The 20,413-nt window shown below is 33.8% G+C and overlaps 1 protein-coding gene across 2 annotated transcripts; it reads left to right on the forward strand.

The window, feature by feature from the left end:
- Window positions 1–4,862: 4,862 nt before the first annotated feature.
- On the forward strand, window positions 4,863–10,620 carry LOC140882840 (uncharacterized). 2 transcript variants are annotated; one of them, XM_073289055.1, is made up of 7 exons: window positions 4,863–4,979; window positions 5,048–5,299; window positions 5,369–5,551; window positions 5,635–5,719; window positions 9,504–9,611; window positions 9,899–10,057; window positions 10,167–10,620. In XM_073289055.1, the coding sequence occupies exons 2-7, from the start codon at window positions 5,048–5,050 to the stop codon at window positions 10,364–10,366; spliced, it is 987 nt and encodes a 328-aa protein (XP_073145156.1). In that variant the 5' UTR covers window positions 4,863–4,979; the 3' UTR covers window positions 10,367–10,620. The 2 variants fall into 2 exon arrangements, with proteins under 2 accessions (XP_073145156.1, XP_073145157.1); XM_073289056.1 differs by lacking the exon at window positions 9,504–9,611.
- The last annotated feature ends 9,793 nt before the right edge of the window (window positions 10,621–20,413 follow it).

Here is a 20,413-nt window from a genome sequence, read left to right on the forward strand (position 1 = left end):
TTAACTCTCAACTGTAACAATTGTTGAATATGATATTTATTCATTGATTATACAAATTTGTAAGACGACGTATATATTTGAACTCTACTATTAAAAAGCATATGTTATATCGGTATCTGGCACAACACATGCATAATAACAGTACACATGCGGTCTAATTGGGCATGCGTTGTTCTATTTTTCAGGATACAAATTTTAGCACTGAAGATCAAATTTTCCTAGTGAAAGTAATTTCGGTTCGAATTTTCTTTGATCTGGAATAATCCATAACTTATTTAGAACAATCTTGGATATTTTCTTTACGATTTGACAAAAATTGAGAATAGGAAACTCATTCGTTATGCATGCACCGAGATGTTATCCTCATGTGTTTAACACACATTACGATTATTATGGTGAGTTATCAGCATAATAAACTAAATAGCTGCGACGGTCACGGGGTCCACTGCTCCGTGAGCTCATAAGTCCTCACCACCGGTAGGAGCTACATAAACGTCATCATGCTCACCTGCACCATATAAGCGTAGTGAGCCTAGGAGCTCAACATGTCTAATCCTTTATAACAAGGTTAAAAATAATGCATCACATAATTACTAATACATATACATGTACATGAGCATGCATGGAAATATTTTCATCACATAATAAAACTGCTGAATCATAAACTGAATCATAACCATAATCATAAACATATTACTTCTTCATCATATATAACATAATTGAGCAATGCTTTTGAAACCTGAAGATGGTCCTAACCGTAAGTGTGACGCTCATGTGTCGACTGATCAGTCTCCTGAACCAACGTACGATGGCGGTGATAAATCACCTCCTATGATAGTAAACTACCAAATCATATGGTGGATAACCACCCCTATGATAGTAAAACTACCGAATCATATGGTGGAAAACCACCCCTATGTCACACATACTTCAATTTCCACCAAAATATTTTATTGCTCATCATTTACATAATTATTGCTCGACCCTAGACCTGAACCTAGCCGACTCCAGCCCCTGTAATCCGATCATGGCTCGCTTTCTAGGACCCTAGCCCACCTCTGACTCGAGCCCTAGCCTCTGGACCGAACCATGAAAGGCCAAAAACGAGTTATGATCATGAATGCACCAAAACATGCAACAATTCATTCATACTTGCAATAAATTCGAACCATGGCTAATAAATTCTGAAACAAAAATATCATTCATGCATAATAGCTTATATGGTGGCCAAAAGAAAGATTTAAACATGCCTTTTAAATTTATAGACAAAGGTTGATGCGTTTACGGGTCTTCGGGACGACGAACGGACCAAAAACCTTCAAAACTAGAGCTTGATCGGCTATGGGGCTTGAAGTTTTCTGTCAAAAATGGTGGAGGAGGCTGATGAACGTGTGGGAAGAGATGGTGTCAGCTAAGGAGATGGTGGTGGGGTTTGGGGTAGGTTTAGGTTTAATAATAGGTTAATAATTAAAAATAATATGTATCTAGATAATATACCTAAAAAAAATATAATTAAAACTCTCTTATAATAATAATAATCTGATGTAAAAGCATAAATCCCGAAATTATAAATTAAGGGATTTTTAAAATTTAAATAAAGTCATTAAAATGACTTATTTTGGCTAAAAATCAACCCTTAAATAAATATATAACTAAATACTAAAATTTTCTTGACAAAATATCTTAAAATATTATTTTAAGGCTCATAAAACTCATAAAATATTTTTGGCTAAATATTTTGGCATCTCGTCCGTCCACGGTCTTGTCTACGCGATCGACTCAAAAATATTCTCAAAAATCTAAAAATACAATAACTGCGGGTTAAATGATCTCATAAATTTAAATCATGCATATAATTCACATAATAACACATAAATGTCATTTAACCCAAATATAAATTTTAAATAATTATTTTCCTTGATTATGCATGCAAATTTACGTATTAAAATTTTCGGGTGTTACAGAGAGACTCATTTTTTGCGCATGTACTGAGATGTTATTTTTAGGTATTTAACACACATTATGATGATTATGACCAGTTTTCATTGTCGTAAGAGTTGTCGACCAATTACATTAGTGTTTGTCATGTAATACCATATGCACTACTTCGATTAATGTAGAAGAGAACACATTACCCATTATCCAATAAGATCAAATGTATTGACATAATTAATTGCTCACTGTCTAAAATAATGTTAACTCACAACTGCAACAATTTTTGAACATGATATTTAGTAATCGATTATACTAATTTTAAAGACGATTTATATATCTGAACTACATTATTAAAAAAATCATATGTGATACTTGGGTTTGGCACAACACAACCACAACAATAGTATACATGAGGCTTAATTGAGCATGTGTTAGTTTACTTACCAAGATTAAAAAAAAAAAAAAAAAGTTGGGATCTAAAGATAACCATTGCCTAGTGAAAATAATTTCGGTTCGAATTATCTCATATTTGGAATAATACCAACCATATGTGGAACAATGTCCGACATTTACGACACAAGCTGATAGGAAATTGGGAGCAAGAGTCTTATTTTTTTGCACACACATCAAAATGTGATATGATGATTATGATGAGTTGTTCACGTTCACTTGTTGGAGATCTGTTGTGTGTGTAGAGGGGGAGGGGGGGAGGGGGGGGGAATACACACTTTTAAAATGTTCTTGAAAATAAACAAAGGACCGAATGGATGTTAATCTACTCAACCGATTTTCTCAATTTCTAAAGATATTTGAACAAATTAGAAGTGCGAAATCAGTTCAAACATCCATATTCTCTAGGGTACGCCACCAAAACAACAAAAATAAAAGAAATTCCAAATATAAATATTTGCCTATCACTTTTAATTATTTATAATTCTTCAGAGTTCCACTTTCCAATATTAACTAAATAATAAGATAAACTAGAAATGATCACATTTTTTGAATAAATAAATATCGTTTTTTAAATATATTGTAATATTTAAAAAAAATTGAAATAGAACAAGTAGAAATTATATGTATATATATATTTTTGGGAGTAATAAAGAAAATATTTAAAATGGTAAAAAAAAAACTTAAAAAAATCTTACGATGAAATGCACAATCATGCAATATAATATAGAAGAGAGACAACTAAAAACCATTTTGAGAAGAAGACAAACATAATTGTGGAGGGTAAATATGTAAATATACACATATAGGGAGCTCAAACAAAGAAACAATGTGTGTCAGGGAGCTCAAATGCATGTTTACTGACAAGGGGACTGAGAAAAAATTTATGTTTACTTTTGGGGACTTTATGACAATTTCCCCTTGAAACATATGCAATTATTACAGCTAGTGTTTTTTTATTGTTTTCGTGATTATTCTTGAACAATTATGGTCTGTTTCTCATCATGAATTAGTCTTATTTTCTACATATTTTATTTCAATTTTTTTTTTATTTTGAGAGTAAATGCATATTCTTATTTATTTTTGTGTATTTAATATTCCTTCATTAATTGCAAGACTATCTCATAATTTTTTTTAATGGTTTTAGCTTTTATAAGGGGGGAAATTAGTTAAAAATTTTTAATTTCAACTTTTATTAATATGATATGTGTGTGTTGGTGTGTTTTTTTATTTATTATTTTAGATTAAAACTTGACTCTAATTGATTTGATTTATTTCAACATGAGTGTGTAATTTAATTAACATATATATATATATATATATTTATTAATAACTTTAAAAATCTATTATTTTTTATATTTAAATATGAACTCATGATATAATTATTTATCTCAATAGGTCCTTACACAAATTAAAATATTTAATTTTTTAAAAAAATATATTTATCCAATCTAAAAACAAATAAAAATCAAATATCTGGTGTTTCAATCTTTTAGTATTTAATTAAGATTTTTGTGAACTTTTTTTAAAAATATTTGTGAAAAAATATATTCACTTTATCTACAAGAAAATAGAAAATAAAGTATTTTGGTATTTCAATTTTTTTGAAAACTGAATCCTTATCTAATATGCACACACTTTTTCAATTTTAACATTATCATAATAATCAATTTTACATATAATATAAATATTGATTTACGTTTATGCCCTAACTAAAATGTTGTTTTTTACTTTTATAACTCTATATATTTTTATATGGTTTTGCTTATAGTGTAAATAAAAGGACAAATAAAAATCAAATATCTGGTATTTCAATCTTTTAGTATTTAATTAAGATTTTTGTGAAATTTTTTTTAAAATATTTGTGAAAAAATATATTCACTTTATCTTCAAGAAAATAGAAAATAAAGTATTTTGGTATTTCAATTTGTTTGGAAACTGAATCCTTATCTAATATGCAAACACTTTGTCAATTTTAACCTTATCATAATAATCAATTTTACATATAATATAAATATTGATTTACGTTTATGCCCCAACTAAAATGCTGTTTTTACTAAAATATTTTTTTTTACTTTTATAACCCTATATATTTTTATATGGTTTTGCTTATAGTGTAAATAAAAGAACATTATTGTTATTTCACAATTGTAAAACTTTGACCGGCAGCCCTCGGCCCGATCATCCAATTCGCCGCGGTAAGACGGGGGGGGCAAGTGTTCTTCGGAAATAGATTTAGATTTTATATAGAGTATAGATATAGATATAGATAGGTATAGATATAGATATATATATATATATATATATATATATTTATATGGTTTTGCTTATAATCTAAATAAAAGGACAAAGTTGTTATTTTATAATTGTAAAACTTTGATATTTTATTTAAATTTTTTTTTGTAAGTATTGATATAGATATAGATATAGATATAGATATAGATATAGATGGTTTGAAAATGAAAGGTAGTTGACTCACTTAGACTTTGATATCAGGGCACGGTTTTGATTTCTTCCGCATGCCCTTGTTTAAAGAAAAAAACCGAGTTAGTGAGAAAACGGATCCAGAAAGTGCTGTTGTACCTTAAATTAAGGTTAGTTTATTGCATGAATCAAAAATTTCGATTTTATGAATGAACTTTGTGATATTTGTGTAATGCAGATGAAGGTTGTGAATTTTGATAGACGACCAGATACTTTACTAGTAAAAGAGGTTCGAAAGCCCAAATGCGAAGAATTTGAAATACTGATACAAGTATCAGCGGCAGGACTAAATTTTTATGACACTTTCCCCGATTTGAACCGAGGGCTTGGCATGTTACAATATACACGCTTTTCGGATGTTGGATATGAGTGTGCGGGGAAAGTTGTTGCTGTTGGCAGATTTGTACGTTACTTTAAAGTGGGCGATCAGGTGAGTTAATTGTGTTTTTTTTTTAAAAAAATAAAAAATTTATGTTTTTGGTTGGTTTTCCGCAATTAGGTTTGTGCGATTCTTCAAGGTGGAGGTGGGTGCGCAGAGTTCGCAACTGTTTCCCACCGTAACGCTCTGAAAATTCCTCCGAGAGTTACCCTTAACCAGGCAGCAGCTTTGCCAGTAGCCTCATGCTTAACTTTTTATGCACTTTCAATGTTGACCAACATTGGTCCTGGCAAAACAATCTTGGTATTGTCATTTTTTAAAACTATAAATAAATTCTTTTTATGTTGAAACTTTAAAAATGTTAATTATTTCGAGAGCAATTGCAGATACATGGGGATGCAGGGGGAGTTGACGTAATTGCTATTCAATATGCTAAGCATGTACTTCGATGTGAAGTAATTGCAGTTGCAGGTAGTAATGATTATTATTTTCATTTTGATTTAGTTTACTCTATGCAAACATAGTTGATTTAATTTCCACCCCAACACAAGGAATATGTCGAACCAGTGCTTATTTGGACACGCGTAGATAAGTGAATCAAACGAAATTTAATATTCAGAAAATCGAAATAAGCAATAGATACAAATGCAATTGCATGAACTCAGCATATTGAAATATCCACTTCATGGCTTGCGAATGATTTTTCTAGGGTTAGCCACGATTCTATGCACTAGACTTACTCTATAGGCTAAATAGGTCTTGAGCATGCCATTGCGAACATTAAACTCCCAGCAACACTAGCTTGTACTTTTTTCGTTCTTATCTTTTGTTTGTGCAGATTGTGAATTGGACAACTCAGAATGTTGAGCTATCAGACCCTGCACCGGTTTGCTATTGTTGAGTTGAGAACAATTTTCTTATGAGACGATTTCCATGCCTAAAATATTTATCAGTTCCTAGATCTTTCATTTCAAACTATAAATTCTGCTCTGAGCTTTTGAATTTCTGTTGTATTAAAATACGCTACGAGCATATCATCCACATACAACAACAATCAAGTTTCCATTTGTCTACTGCTTCATGTACACACAAAAATCATAATTGCTTCTTTTGAGGTCATGGTTGATCTTAAATCATCAAATCAACTATATCACTCGGGGTCTTGTTTCAAGTGTCAAGGATTTCTTCGATGAACATACCAATGTCGGCTTGGAATCAACTTCAAAATTTTCTGGTTCAATCATGTCACTTCTTTCAAATCTCCACATAGAAAGTCTTAACGTCTATGTTATGGTCCCGAGTTATGGGTCTCGTTAAGGGCGGTTAATGAGTTGATGGGGGAAGTTTGAGGCTCGTATTAGGTTTCATCGATGATCCGAGACTCGTTAAAGAAAACCTCAGGATCTTTTAGCACTATGCTTTTAGGAAAATTACTACTTAATAATTTATTCTCATATAGCCACTAGTAAATGCAAAAATCCTTATCACTGTCAATTACTAAAAGATCAAGATATATTTCCTTATCAACCACCAAGGGTAAACTCAAATCCTAAAGTTTAAATACTTCTCTTTATCCTATTATGTCGTGACCTCTTTATCATAACATGTCCTAGGCCCACCTGAGTCGACGAACACGGCACAACCCATCATTGTGAAGGGGGATATAGTTTATTGAAAATATATATCTCTTCCAATTGATCATGAATTGCTTGTTTCTCAGAGGCTGCCTTGTGTTCTTGATTTATCTATATAAAAGGCTTTGAATTGTTGCTTAAATACGGCTCTGCCACCAATTTGTTATGGTTCCTAGATGTGGATTTTCTTAATGGGTGGTTAATGAGAGTACCTCACGATCGCATAGATGATTAGGCCTGGTTAATGAGAACATCATGATCTCTTAGCACCAGGCCTTTAGGAAAATTACTTCTTAATCTTTATTCCCGTATAATCACTTGTAAATACAGATAAATACTTTTTTTTGATCAGAATACAGTACTTGATGCACCACAAGTTAATATCTTGGTTTTCTGTTTATTATTTTTAGAATTTTTAAGCTGTTTAGTTGTTATAATAGGATTCTTTGGTTTTCAATCATGTTAGTATTAGTTTTAGTACTTGTAGTGAATTATGGTTCTTGGTATCTAACTTGACCTAGGACCTGGATTAGTAATCGATACAAGTTTGTCATATACATTTCAAATAATAATTTAGCTTTAATAATATTTCAGATTGATATTGTTTTATCTCAATTCAGTTAGTTTTTATTGTTTATTTAAAACACCCGTTCTGCTATACCAGTACTCTCCATATCCGAGCACCTATCCCATATTTATAGAACACATTGGATATCAAAATTATCTTTTATTTAAAAAAATAATTAAATTGATAATATTAAATTAGCGTCCTAAAAATTTAAGTAAACTAGTTCTCTATCCGTTATCTTTGAAACTAGTGGGCTGGATCTAGTTTGGGCCGCATCAATGATCAAAGCAGTCTTGTTGCTCTAATTCAAGATCTTCTTTGCCGCTACAGATCTTATGGACCTATGTTTAACCATGGGGAGAATTTTGTGGAAGTCCACCTCGTAACCTGCGAGAAGCCTTTGTAAACAACCTTGCTATATATTTGGGTTTCTTGACACCTGGTACATCCTCCTTTCTAATAAAAATCCATTTAGACCCAATGATTCGGTGATTCTTTTGGTTAGGTGGCTAATTCCCAAGTCTTGGCATGAAACCAGCGTGTGTGTGTTTTTTCATTAGAAGCCATCACTTATTGTGAATACGCTAGCTCGTTTTCATAAATATCATTAGCCATAAAAAAGATAATTTGAGATAAATTCACATAACCAAACCTTTCAGGAGGTTTAATTTTGTCTTTCTCCTTTTAATTGATAATCATGATCACATGATAAGTGTTGAGCCATAGTTTCGCTCTGATCCTGATCAGTAATACTTTCCTTTGGATCTATGGCTGGGAGCTCAATCTCAATTGAGGTGTCACATGGTGTATCACCATGTTCAATAAGAGTTATACTTCTAGGCATTTCCTTAAATGGAAATACATCTTTGCAAAACGTGAAAGCCAGGGTGTTGAAGGCCAATTCCATCTGCCTTCTGCTCATCAGAGTGTTTCAGGAAGTTTCTTTCTCCTCCAGGACACTCTGCGACTTTCTGCAGCACAAGCATAGTGTACATTCTTCTTCCCCACAATCCAAAGTTACCCTGTCCATCAAAATGCTCCACCGCAATCTTGGTAGCCATCTTCTCAATGAATCAGCCAAGAACCTATGCTACCAGTTTTAGTGGTTTAATTTCCATTTTAACTCCCGAATATATCAAGAACTCTGAACCAGTGCTTATATGGACATGCACATATAGATTGAATATCTGAATTAAAAGAAATATAATATGCAGAAAATTGAGATAAGCTATATAAGACTCAAGATTTTTTATTTGTTGGTGGTTCTACCAAAAGAAAACGGTCTACTTCCACTAAGAGGCACTATTACTCTTGTCAATGTACACCATTTCGAAACATCACATAGGTGCATAAGCAATTACATGAATCCACTCGGTTGCACACACACTCAAGAAAACTCTCTTGAATTTACTCTGTTAAAGAAATGCTTTTCTTTATTGATCTTGCTTCGTTCAATCAGAACAATATCCTAGCACTTCAGTTGTATTCCCTTCTAAATGTCAAAAGCTATTCCAGAAGAGTATATGCATTTCAAATGCTTCTGTTAGTTTTAACTGTTTCGACTAGTGATGTGCTCACAAGTCTTATTGGTTCTCTTTAGAACTTACTACCAGTTAGTTTATCCATCAGCCGTTGCATTGTTTCAAATTGAATTTGTGGTACTACAGCTTATAGTATTTTATCTATTCACAGACTTTCTGCCTTTGATTCTTTCAGTGCACTCGGAGAAATCTGGTGTATTTGAGTTATCTATGGTCAGGGGGAATAAAATGTTGCAGCATATTAACTGTTTGACTTATTAAATACCTATGTCTAAAGTAATATCACAATATATTTTTTTTCTTAAAGGTTATATTGTATAAGTATGAAAACTGAGTAGTGTGTACGACTCTTCGGACTGTAATGGAATTCTATAAGAGATGAAGTTTTTACTCTTTCATATCCAGAACGTCACTTACCTTCTAGGAAGCTAAGATTAATGAATTTGATATCTAGAGCCATCTCCTGTGAAATAGTCATCATATAGTATGTAACTAAATGGACCTTTTTCTAGGGATGGAAGAAAAGCTGCGGCTTTGCAGAATTCTAGGAGCAAAAGTCTGCATCAACTACAAAAAGGAGGATTTTTGCAGGTGTGTGAAGGCTGAAACAAGAGAACGAGGTACAAGTAGAGGATTTGATTTGGACAAGGACTTGGGTGTATTTCAGATCCATAACCACCATTGCATCTTGAAAAGTTAGGAAGGAAATCCACCGAACAAAATTTTATCCAAATAATCAAAAGGATTTCAAATCCTTCTCTCCATCTAATCACAACTTTGTTTTAATGACTTCAATGCTTGATTTAGTTAATGACAGATGTGATATACCATCTTTGTGAGCGATGCCTTAGTTATGTTGTCAGATCTTTAATTTGACTTTATATTTAACTCAATCGTGTGTTTTTAGGGGTGGACATTATATTAGATGCTAGTGGGAGAGCTGATTTTCGAAAGAACCTGGATTGTCTGGCCAAAGGCGGGTCTCTTGTTGTTTTAGGATCCAACTGTGGGAGTTGGGTGGATATTGACCTTTCAGTCCTCATGGATAAAGATATTAATGTAATAGGTAAAATCACTTATTCCTGATCGTTTTAGATGAATATTTTTTTTTTCTTGTTGGTACCAATATTATTTTAATGTTGTTTCATTTGATTAATATTTGTTAATGGTTGTAGGAGGGGATTTACGGAATATATTTTATTCAAAAATAAGGTCGATTTTCCATGATGCTGCAGCAAAAATTTGGCCACTAATACAAGCTGGGCATATAAAGCTAATAATTGGTAAAGAATTCAGCTTCTCTGAAGCCACGGAAGCATATAGAGCATTGGCGGGGCACAATATTGCAGGCAAAATATTATTAGTTTCACAATGACGCAGTGTGATATTAGTCTATCAATAATTCAAAGACTCATAAAGCATATTAGTTATGGAAATACATTAAATTAAACCGCAGAATAAGTGAAATCAATGTAAGCCACACAATAAATTGAAACACTACAGTTGAAATGAAGCTTGAAGCCCCACAAGATGTTAAGCTTCCACCATGTGATTATAATATTGAGTGGTCCGGTGAAGAATGGTTTTCAATACTTTTTTCATTTATCTGTAAGTAACACTACATCGCGTATGGAACACATTATTTTTAAACCATCAAATGATTCGTATTACTAATAGAAGTACACTGCTTTGCGTGTGAGAAAATTTTATTTATGATCAATTAGGTGTATGATTGAATTAAAAGTGATGTTCATGTTGAAGATTTTAAAGATGATGTTTCTGTTGAAAGATTTTGAAACATATAAATGTTAATATGAACAGAGCTAATTATGTCAATAAATATATTATTTTTATTTTAATCTTTGTGACTTGTTAAATTTTTGTTTTTTTTATATTAGGTATTTTATGAACCTTATTTTGTCTTTCCTTGATAGTTTATCTATATTTTCGTCATTTTCAATCTTGATGCCATGTTTTTGCATCACTCATCAAGCATATGATTGAATCTTCCGTTTTGGTAATTGACATAAACTAGAAGTACTCTATTGTGTATCGTTTATTCTATTTACTTTTTATTTGATAAATGATGAAATAAGGGCAACTAAACAAATCACTAAATTAATATTTATATCAAAGAAATTTTGTTTCGGTCTTATATTTAGATAGTGGTTGGAAGAGCTTTTACGAAATATTTCTCAACTTTTTCTTAACAAGACTTTGCAATTTGTAAAATTTTGTTAAGAAAAAGTTGAAAAGTGCTTTCTATAAGTTCTTTCAAACACTTAATTAATTATATATTGTTGACGTGACAAATTCTGGAACGTTAGATCTATCATTGGGGTATTACCCATATGGTAGGTTGAAATCTACCCACTTAATGTATCTAATCTAATTACTATCTAACAAAGGGTTTAGTACATGCCGCCCGCAGGGTAGTGCCCTGCGGGTGATGTGTAACCCCATGATTGGTAAAAAATAGTGGGTTCCACATGGAGCCCATTGATTTTAACCAATCATGCACCGTCACGTCACCCGCAGGACACTACCTTGCGGGTAGCATTTACTCAATCCTAACAAAGAAGAATTATTATTTAATAATATTTAATTATGGTCTGACATCCCTTAAATTTGTATAATATTACTCAATTATGGCATGGCTACCCCATTTCTCATATCGTATCTTATGTTATAATTTTAAAACTTATACTATTTAAAATATTTAATATTTTCTCTATTAAAATATTTAAACTATATAATATTTTCTCTATTAATATTGAATTATTGTGTATGAAACAAGAAATATTCTATTTTTACATTAAATAAGATTTCATTCTCATTTATTATTATTTTCTCAATTACTGATGATTTATCTCATTTTTGTTCTAAAAAATCTAGCTCTCGACAGTTCTTGACTTTCAACTAATAAAGGAAAAGAGATAAATAATAAATAATATAAAAAAATAAAGTAGTATTGGACTTTTTTTGGACATACACTTTAAAAGTACTTTTATAAAAATGTTTTTTTTATATATAAAATAGGTTGGGAGTTGTGTCCAATCATTAGACACTTGTACGGTACGCATAAGTTCGGAAGGTCCGAAGTTACGATCGAACGATTCGAACTCTGTTCAGAACGTCCGAACCTAGTTGGGATGTCCAAAATTTTGCCTTTAAATAGAGAGACGAGGCTGCTAAGTTGTTATCACTCTCTCACACTCTCTCTCTCTCTCCCTCTCTCCCTCCCTCTCTCAAAGAGTGTGTTAGGCATTATAGGCGCTGACTCGAGGGTCAAGCTACATCCAAACGCTACCCATGGGGTCGTAGGAAACTCTCTCTCTCTCTCTCTTTTTTTCTATGAGTGTGTGTTAGGCATTATAGGCATTGTCTCGAGGGCTGAGCTATATCAAAACGCTACCAGGATCGTAGGAAAGTTGTGCCTAGATTTTGGGACCATCGTTATTAGTGGGCTGGAGTCGATGCAGGTAAACTCCAAGATCTACCTATAGAGACACGTAAGTACGGACTGAGATATCTAGCTGACTATGCATTCTTGTGTGTTGCATTTTATATGTCATGATAGGCATGTATATTTATGTTGCATGTTCATAGGGATAATTCCTAAATATATCCCTCTAGTTTCGCTAACGGGCCAATTATATCCCTTTTATTTTTCTTACCCTAAAAATATCCCTTAATAATTAAAAAGTGTCTCGAACATGTCCTTGAAACTAAATAATACCTATTTTGCCCTTTATTTCCCAATTTTATTAAAATAATGCATATGCCCATCATGCTTCCGTAATATTAATTAAAATTAAATACCTCTTTGACCATAGTGTCATCGGGTCATACCTGCCGAGTTTTACGAAGTGCTCCTCACACCTCAACCACGCAGTCGCAACAGATGGTTTCTGCACAAGTTCCTTCAACGACACCCAGCACAGCCTTAATTCGTTTTCTACCTTAAGGCGTACGGTATAAAATATTAATTATAAAAATGAGCATGGATGAACAAGAGACTAAGGAAATTTATTCAGACAACATATTATTACATAAATCAACCTCCTTTGAAGAGGAGGAGATAACTTGTTTAGCTACTCATAGTAGCCTTGTTTTTGAAATACATAAAAGTAAAACTGAATACAAATTTAGAAAGAGAAATATTACAATGTTTTATTTTGTAAGAAAACTGAAGGAAATGATCGATGTCTTCAGCTTCCTTAAGAGCCTGTATTTATAGCTGAAGTTCCACTCGTTTCACCGAGAAACTTCAGGGAATCTTACAGCTGTCTTGAATTCTTTATGCCATTATTGAAGGCATCTTTCGCTAGTGGGCAAGTCACATGCCCGATGGCATCTTTTACTATTGGAGGAGTCACATGCTTGACTTTTTCTTTTGGATTTATTCTCCTCACATGCCTTCTTTATTGTTGTCGGGGCATCTTTTGCTTTTGCAGTGGGCCCCTGGGAAAACGCGGTTTTGGTGGTCCCTGTCCACCTTTGCTTGTCTCAGAAAAATCCTTACGATCCGTTCGGGGTTTGAAGGTTTTTCCGAATTCTGGCTCCTTTTGGTTTGGACATTCTAGGCAGATATTTTCTGACCATCTTCCGATGTGAGCCATGTTACAGAATTTTCGGCGAGTTTCTTTACTCCTCGGCAGCTTGTTGTTCCACAAAAAATTCCTCTTCTTTTCGAAGAGTTCTTCCGCAAAAGCCGTAGTTTTTCCTGTCATTGGTTTAACAGGAATGATCCATTTACAGAATTATGATAAAATTTGAATGGAAACTTGACCTTGTCCATCTCGGTGAGACAAACCCAAATACCCCATGCCCTTCTGGTTGAGATTTCATTTTCTTCAAAAGTGGATACTAATGGTATCTCTTCCGATATAGGATCCTTGATAAATTTTTGATTATTTATGTCAGGTCTCCTTAGCTTGATGAAATGAAAGGGCTCATGTGATCCTTTTCCTGTTGGTTCTGGAGCTGCACTAAAGAAGTATAGCTCGAGCACATCTCCTCTAGACAAATGATCATTATTTGCCCATGTTTCTTGGACTGCTTCCTGAATCAATTTTGGTAGCTGTGATATTTCCTGGAAGCTTGGTGAAGTTGTATAAACTGAGGCCAAAGCCCCAAATTCATACCATAGTTTTACATCCTTAGGGTTGACATTGTTTTTTAGCCAAACCCTTGGATATATTCCTGCAACATCAACCCTGCAAGTGATTGGGTTAATTTCACTTCTTGTATTTAATTTCTCCCATCTTTGTTGATAAACCTGAAATGGAGAAATGACAGCTGGGTTAGTATCAATCTTAGCTTTGCCCTTGTCAGTGTTGGGCCTAGGATTGATCTATTCCTCTTTTACCCCAGAGGCGGAGGGTTGACTTGATGAGTTTTCCTCATCAATTGTTTCTTTGTCTAGATCATCAAAGGCTGATGATAGATTAGCACTTGTTTCTTGATTTACAACCGGTGGCTGTATTTCTTGCTCTTGTAAAACCAATGGTTTTAACATTTCTTGTTTCTGAGAAACCAATGGTCTCTCTATGGCCCGCATAATTGGCCCTTGAATAGCAGCCCATAGTTGAGTTTGAGCTTGCATACATCCTGTGATTCGATTGGATACTTTGATCCGATCAGCTTGTTGTAACCTGCCCGCCATATCAGCACTTATGACAAGCTGGTTGAACTCGGTTTGAAGCAGCCCAAGATGTTCCCTGAGATGCCTCTGCATTTTCATGATGGAATCTACGTCACCGCCTTCCATCTCTTGTTAAGAAATCTGCAAGAATATTTTCATGAGATTTAATAATAACAATATCAAAAATATAATTTTGAAATAAAGCTTGCCATCTTAATAACCTAGCTTTCTTCGGTTTAGATTCAATCTTATTTCTTAAGAAAGCTTTTACCTGAGTGTTATCAACTTTCAAAGTGAATTTTTTAGCAAGTAAAAATAATGGCCATTTTTCGAAAGCCCTTTTGACTGCATAAAATTCCTTCTCGTTGATATGCCATCTGATAGCCTCGGATTTTGAAAATAGACCGCTACAATATCTGCATGGTATTTCTCCATCTGGAGTGATTTTAGTAAGCACTGCTGCCCACCATTCGTCACTAGCATCTGTAAATAGCACCAGATCATCTTCATCCACGGGTATAACAATTTTTGGGAGATTCTTACATATCTCCTTTAATTGGTTCACCCCTTAAGTATGGTCATCGGTCCATATAAACCTTGCATCCTTTTTTAACAAAGGACTGAACACCTTTCTGTACATTGCCAGATTGTTTATGAACATTCCTGCAAAATTAATTACTCCTAGAAAACTTTGGAGTTGTTTTACATCTTTGAGTTTATCTGGAAATTCTTTACCTTTTCCACAATATGGGGTTGTAGAATTATTCCAGTTTCATCAATCTCAATTCCAAGGAATTCAATTTTCCTTGTTGCTATGACCGCTTTCTTTTCAGATAAAACCAGTCCTTCTTGTTTACAAATTTTAGAGAAAATCTCTAAATGTTTAACATGTTCATCTATATTTTTTGATGCTATAAGAATATCATCAATATAAACAAACATGAAGTTAAAATAATCCTTAAAAAGATTATCCATCTTTCTTTGAAATATTTGGGGTGCATTAGCCAATCCCATAGGCATAACTTCCCAAATATAATGTCCTTGTGGTGTAGAGAAGGCTGTAAATTTCTTACTGCCTTCTTCCATTCGAATCTGGTAAAATCCAGACTTACAATCAAATTTTGAGAACACTTTAGCATTTCGTACACAGCTAATTAGATGTTCTCTACTGGGTATGAAGTACCCATCAAACTCCAGGATTTTATTAATACTTTGGTAGTTAATAACTAATCTGGGTTTCCCTCTTTTTATTTTACCATGATTCCTGACCAGAAAACCTGGGCTGCTATATGGTGAAACTCCCTCCTTGATTAGACCAAGGTCCAAATGTTCCTTGATAATCATTCTCATATCCCTTTGATCTGTTATGTTCATTGGGATAGGCTTATATCTGACGAATTCATACTCTTTACCTTCCTTTAAAGTAAGACTGGCTTTGAGTTGATTTCTATCCCACCATGCCAAAGAATGCTCGTTGTAACTTTCTTTGAGCCTCTTTTTGACATCTTCAAGGGATACCTTATCTTCTAACTCTATATCTCTGTGATTAAGAGTTACCTTGAGAAGCTCCATATCCTCTGTTTGGAGTTTTTGTTCTATTGTTATTTTCAACATGGTTTCTCCAAACCTTCTTGGGTCTTTCATTTTTGGGTGGAAAAGTTGTCCTTTATCACCACGCTGACTGCGAAATATGATCGGCAATTGTCGATAGAAAGCAACCTTGAGTCGTTGAACGATAATTTTATGATCACAGATTGTAGTGAACATAAGTCTTCTTGACTCATTGTCTTGTGTGTACTTCTTAAATATTTGTAAGAAGTTATTTCCTAACAGGATATCGGCTCCTGTATCATGGAAATAGATTGGAGGTGTCTTTACCTTGTACCAAGGTGTTTGACCTGCTCCTCCCATAAGGATCTCTGCTTGTTTTATTCCTTTGCAAAGAATTAAAATTCTTCGAGAGAAATCTCGTCCAGCAATTTTTGGCAATTCTTCTTCCCATTCTTCAGGAAAAACTCCTCTTTTTGCTGTACAAATTCCTGCTCCTGAGTCAATATAAGCTGCAAAGTATTCAACCTTATATTGTTCATACAACATCCCAATCGGAATATATATGGAGAAAGGACTTGTTGTCATCTTTTAAAGGGATTACTAAATGGCCCTGCCATTTTTAACAGACTGTGTTGCAACTCAGTAATCCGCTTAAGCCTATTCACCTTTAGTTTTCCTAAGGCTTCAGAAGGTAGAGTATGGTTACTCATTTCCACTTCTTCAATGCATTCCAGTAAATCATGTTCATGACTTACTAATCTCAACAGTTGCTTCTTCCTCTGTTTGTAAACAAAGTTTTCGAATCTGATTAAGGGATTGTCCCTTATCCAATTCTCTTGGTTTTCCATCTCGTACAATTCTTATTGAATCCTCCAAGTCTTTTCTTTTGCCATAAACTCTATTCCTTTTTCAAGGCGTTTCCATGGTTTATGGTCCTCCAAAAACTCTAGGCCAAGAATGAGTTGATCCACTTCTTTTCCTGGAATTCCACAGATTTGAACTTCCAATTCTCCAATATTTATTAGTCCTTGGTAAGTTCCTGTTACCTGCTGCTCTAAATAGTAAATCAAGTTACAAGGAAATTGGTTCCGATGACTTGTAATTTCGAATACTATCTTGACTTCTTTCCATCCCTCTGGAGATCTAAGTTTTCCTATTATTGAAAACTCCTTTTATTCTGGTGGAATTTCCTGAATAGGAGATTTTTCCCACCTTCGACTTGTCATTCGGTCACCTTGAAAAGATAACCTTCGGGGTTCTATTTTAAGATCTCTGTATAAAACCGGTTTATCTTGTATTTGAATGTCTGTTTCTTGAATTAAAGGAAACTCGATTCTTTCCGGGTATATTGCTTGAGCAACTTTCCCAAAGATTTCTGGAATTTCAATAAACTCATTTCTAATGAATAATTCGGAATGATGAGTATTAGAAAGAGCATATGAAATTTGATAAGTAATAGAATATGGTCTATTACCTTCCTTCATTAATCTTTTTTTCTTGAAGTTTTGATGCAACGTCAAGGCTCGACTAAAGTCTCTGTCAGCTAAATTGTAGGCTATTCTTGGATAAATAACTCCTACAATTTTCCCTGCACATAGATTTCCTGAGATCGTACCCAGAACAACATCTTGGATATTCCCCATTATTTTATCACATACTACGATATCTATGGGTGAATCTATTCCTTCTTTAAAAGTTGCCTTGATCATTATTTGGATTGCTCCAATATGGATCCAAGACATCGTTCTTGCTACCTCACTTTTTAGCTTCTGCAATTTCTCTCTTACTTCTTCAAAAGGAATTAACTGCATCTCTATTTGATTACTTGTTAACTCTATAGGGATTGCCATTTCCCTTTTGGATACTTTGTAAATCAAATGATGTCTTCTTTGTCTAAGCCCGAGGTTGCCTAAGACTCTTTCTACTTGTCCTGCTGAAAATCCTTGGTATTTTTGTAACGTTGGATTTTCTCTCATAATCCTTTGGACCATATTATGAGATATCGTGGTTTGGCTAAAGAATCCAGCCAAACTTTCATGTGTTTCATGCCGAAACACTTCCTCTTTATTCTGATTCTGATTCTGATTCATCATCGGAATCTTCTTGACTAAACAATATCTCTTCTTCGTATATGCTTTCATCTGAGGGGATATCCTCAAATTGATATACTTGGACTAGATCTTGAAAGAAAATCGCATCATCCATATCTGGTGTTGCTTCAAAGAGTTTAACTCCTTTTTTCTCGTTTTCCGGACAATTCGTAGATATATGTCCTCTTGCTCCACATGTCCAGCAGTTGCAATCCTTGAAACTTTCACTTGCTCTTGTATGAGTTCTTCTGAAAGTTCTTCTTGATGGTGTTCTTCCCCTGCTTTGTGATGAGTTTGTTGCTGGGGGTGTTCTTGTAGGTCCACTTCTTCTACCTGATCTATAAGATCTGGCTTTTGTTTGGACCAAAATGTTCTTGGTTTCCAAGAACTTCTCATTCTTTTATTATAGGGATTGTTTCTGAATTTCTTTCTTTTAAATCTCTGTGATCTGTTTCCAATGATTGTTGGAAGATCATTTTCTCTACAACATAAAGGTGTACATTTATCTATACCCCTTATTTTCTTGTAGTTCTTCTCTAATGCTGCCATATGGCACCATTCTGCCAATTTTCCTTTTAGAAAAGAGGCGCGTCTTGCCAACGTATCAAGATTTCCTGGAACGTATTCTTTAATCAGCATTTCTCTCCAGGGACTTGGCATTTTTGCGAAAAATAGCTGAATAGCTATATTTTCCTTGACTCCCGAATTCCATCTGTATTTAGTGAATAACATAATGTATTTACAACTAAACAGATATCATGTAATTCGAGGCTATACAGAGCTTGAGTATATCTTCTCTTTTTCTCTGTATCTTGATTATTAAAATAGTCTATCCCTATGAATTGTGCTTTAAATAGGGTGGCCATTCTTCCACCAATCTCGCTGAGTGATTCTCCTGCTAAGATTGATTCCTTAGTTTCTGGCATAGTCATCTCCCATGCGATCTTAACAGGTCCCATTAGACTCATTTCTAGAAGTTTAATGAATCCTTCTTTATTGAGATCTAATGTCCCTGCTGCAATTCTCATAGCTGATGTCCAGTCATCTATGAGATCTTCTCTGTTTTTAAAGTCCAGAACATCCAGGTTTAACATAACCCCATAAGGATGTATCGGATCTAAAACAGTTTTTCCATAAGGAGTTTGATGTATTGGTATCCTACTCCTTGATCTGGTTCCTGCTGGATGTGAATTTTCTCCAACATGAAACTCACTATGTGGTTCTTCTGTTTTGACCACATATCTAGGGGGATTCCCTGTGGGTTGTCCAATGAGTGGTTCACCCTCAGGGGAATTCATTTTTAGATCTACTACTTTGAGATTCGCAAAAGAATCCGCAAGATCTTGTAGATCCTCGAGATTTAATCTTTCTAAAGTAGTCATCAGATAGTGTTTTTCTCTGATACTGCTTTTATAAGATTAATCATCATCTCATCATCAGTTAAAGGTTTTTGAACCATTTTGGTTTTACCTTTCTGATGTAACAGAGGCTCGGTACCAAATGAGAGAGGTAACCTTCCTCCTGTATTTCCCTTTCTAGAACTAGAAATGCGTTCTAGATTTATGATTTTGGTTTGAAGATCCTTTAGAGTTACAAGAATTTCTTCTTGTTTCTTAAGGATTTCTCCAATCTGTCGAGGTATTTCATACAACTGATTGCTGTAATATTGTACCGTCTTTTGAATTTCTCTAAGATCTCCGGAGAGTTTAGAGGAATCTGGTGTAATCTCTAAAAATTGAGAATTAAAAATCATATTTCTTAATCTCTTCAGAGAGTATAAAAAACCTAAGTTTCTTTTGTAAAGAATCTATTTTAAATAGATTCACTTGTTTATGAGATTTCATATAAATGAAATCTTCTTGGTTCAAACTCCTGTTTGAAACCATGGTTTGTTGAAAATCTCTTCCTTAACAAAGAAAAGTATGATTTAATGAATAATATAAAGTCTGAATAAAATTACCTAGGCTCTGATACCATTTTGTGAGCCAAAGGGAAATTTTTATACAAAGTATTAAAATAAGGGTAGTATAGAGAATTTTTTAGTTTGGAGGACATATTAGGGAACCTTTTTAGTCTTGGGGGACATTTCAGGGAACTTTTTTATAAAAAGAGGGACGTAATTGACCTCGAATAA

Source organism: Henckelia pumila, chromosome 2 (genome assembly GCF_033568475.1).
Source record: "Henckelia pumila isolate YLH828 chromosome 2, ASM3356847v2, whole genome shotgun sequence".
NCBI lineage: Eukaryota > Viridiplantae > Streptophyta > Magnoliopsida > Lamiales > Gesneriaceae > Henckelia > Henckelia pumila.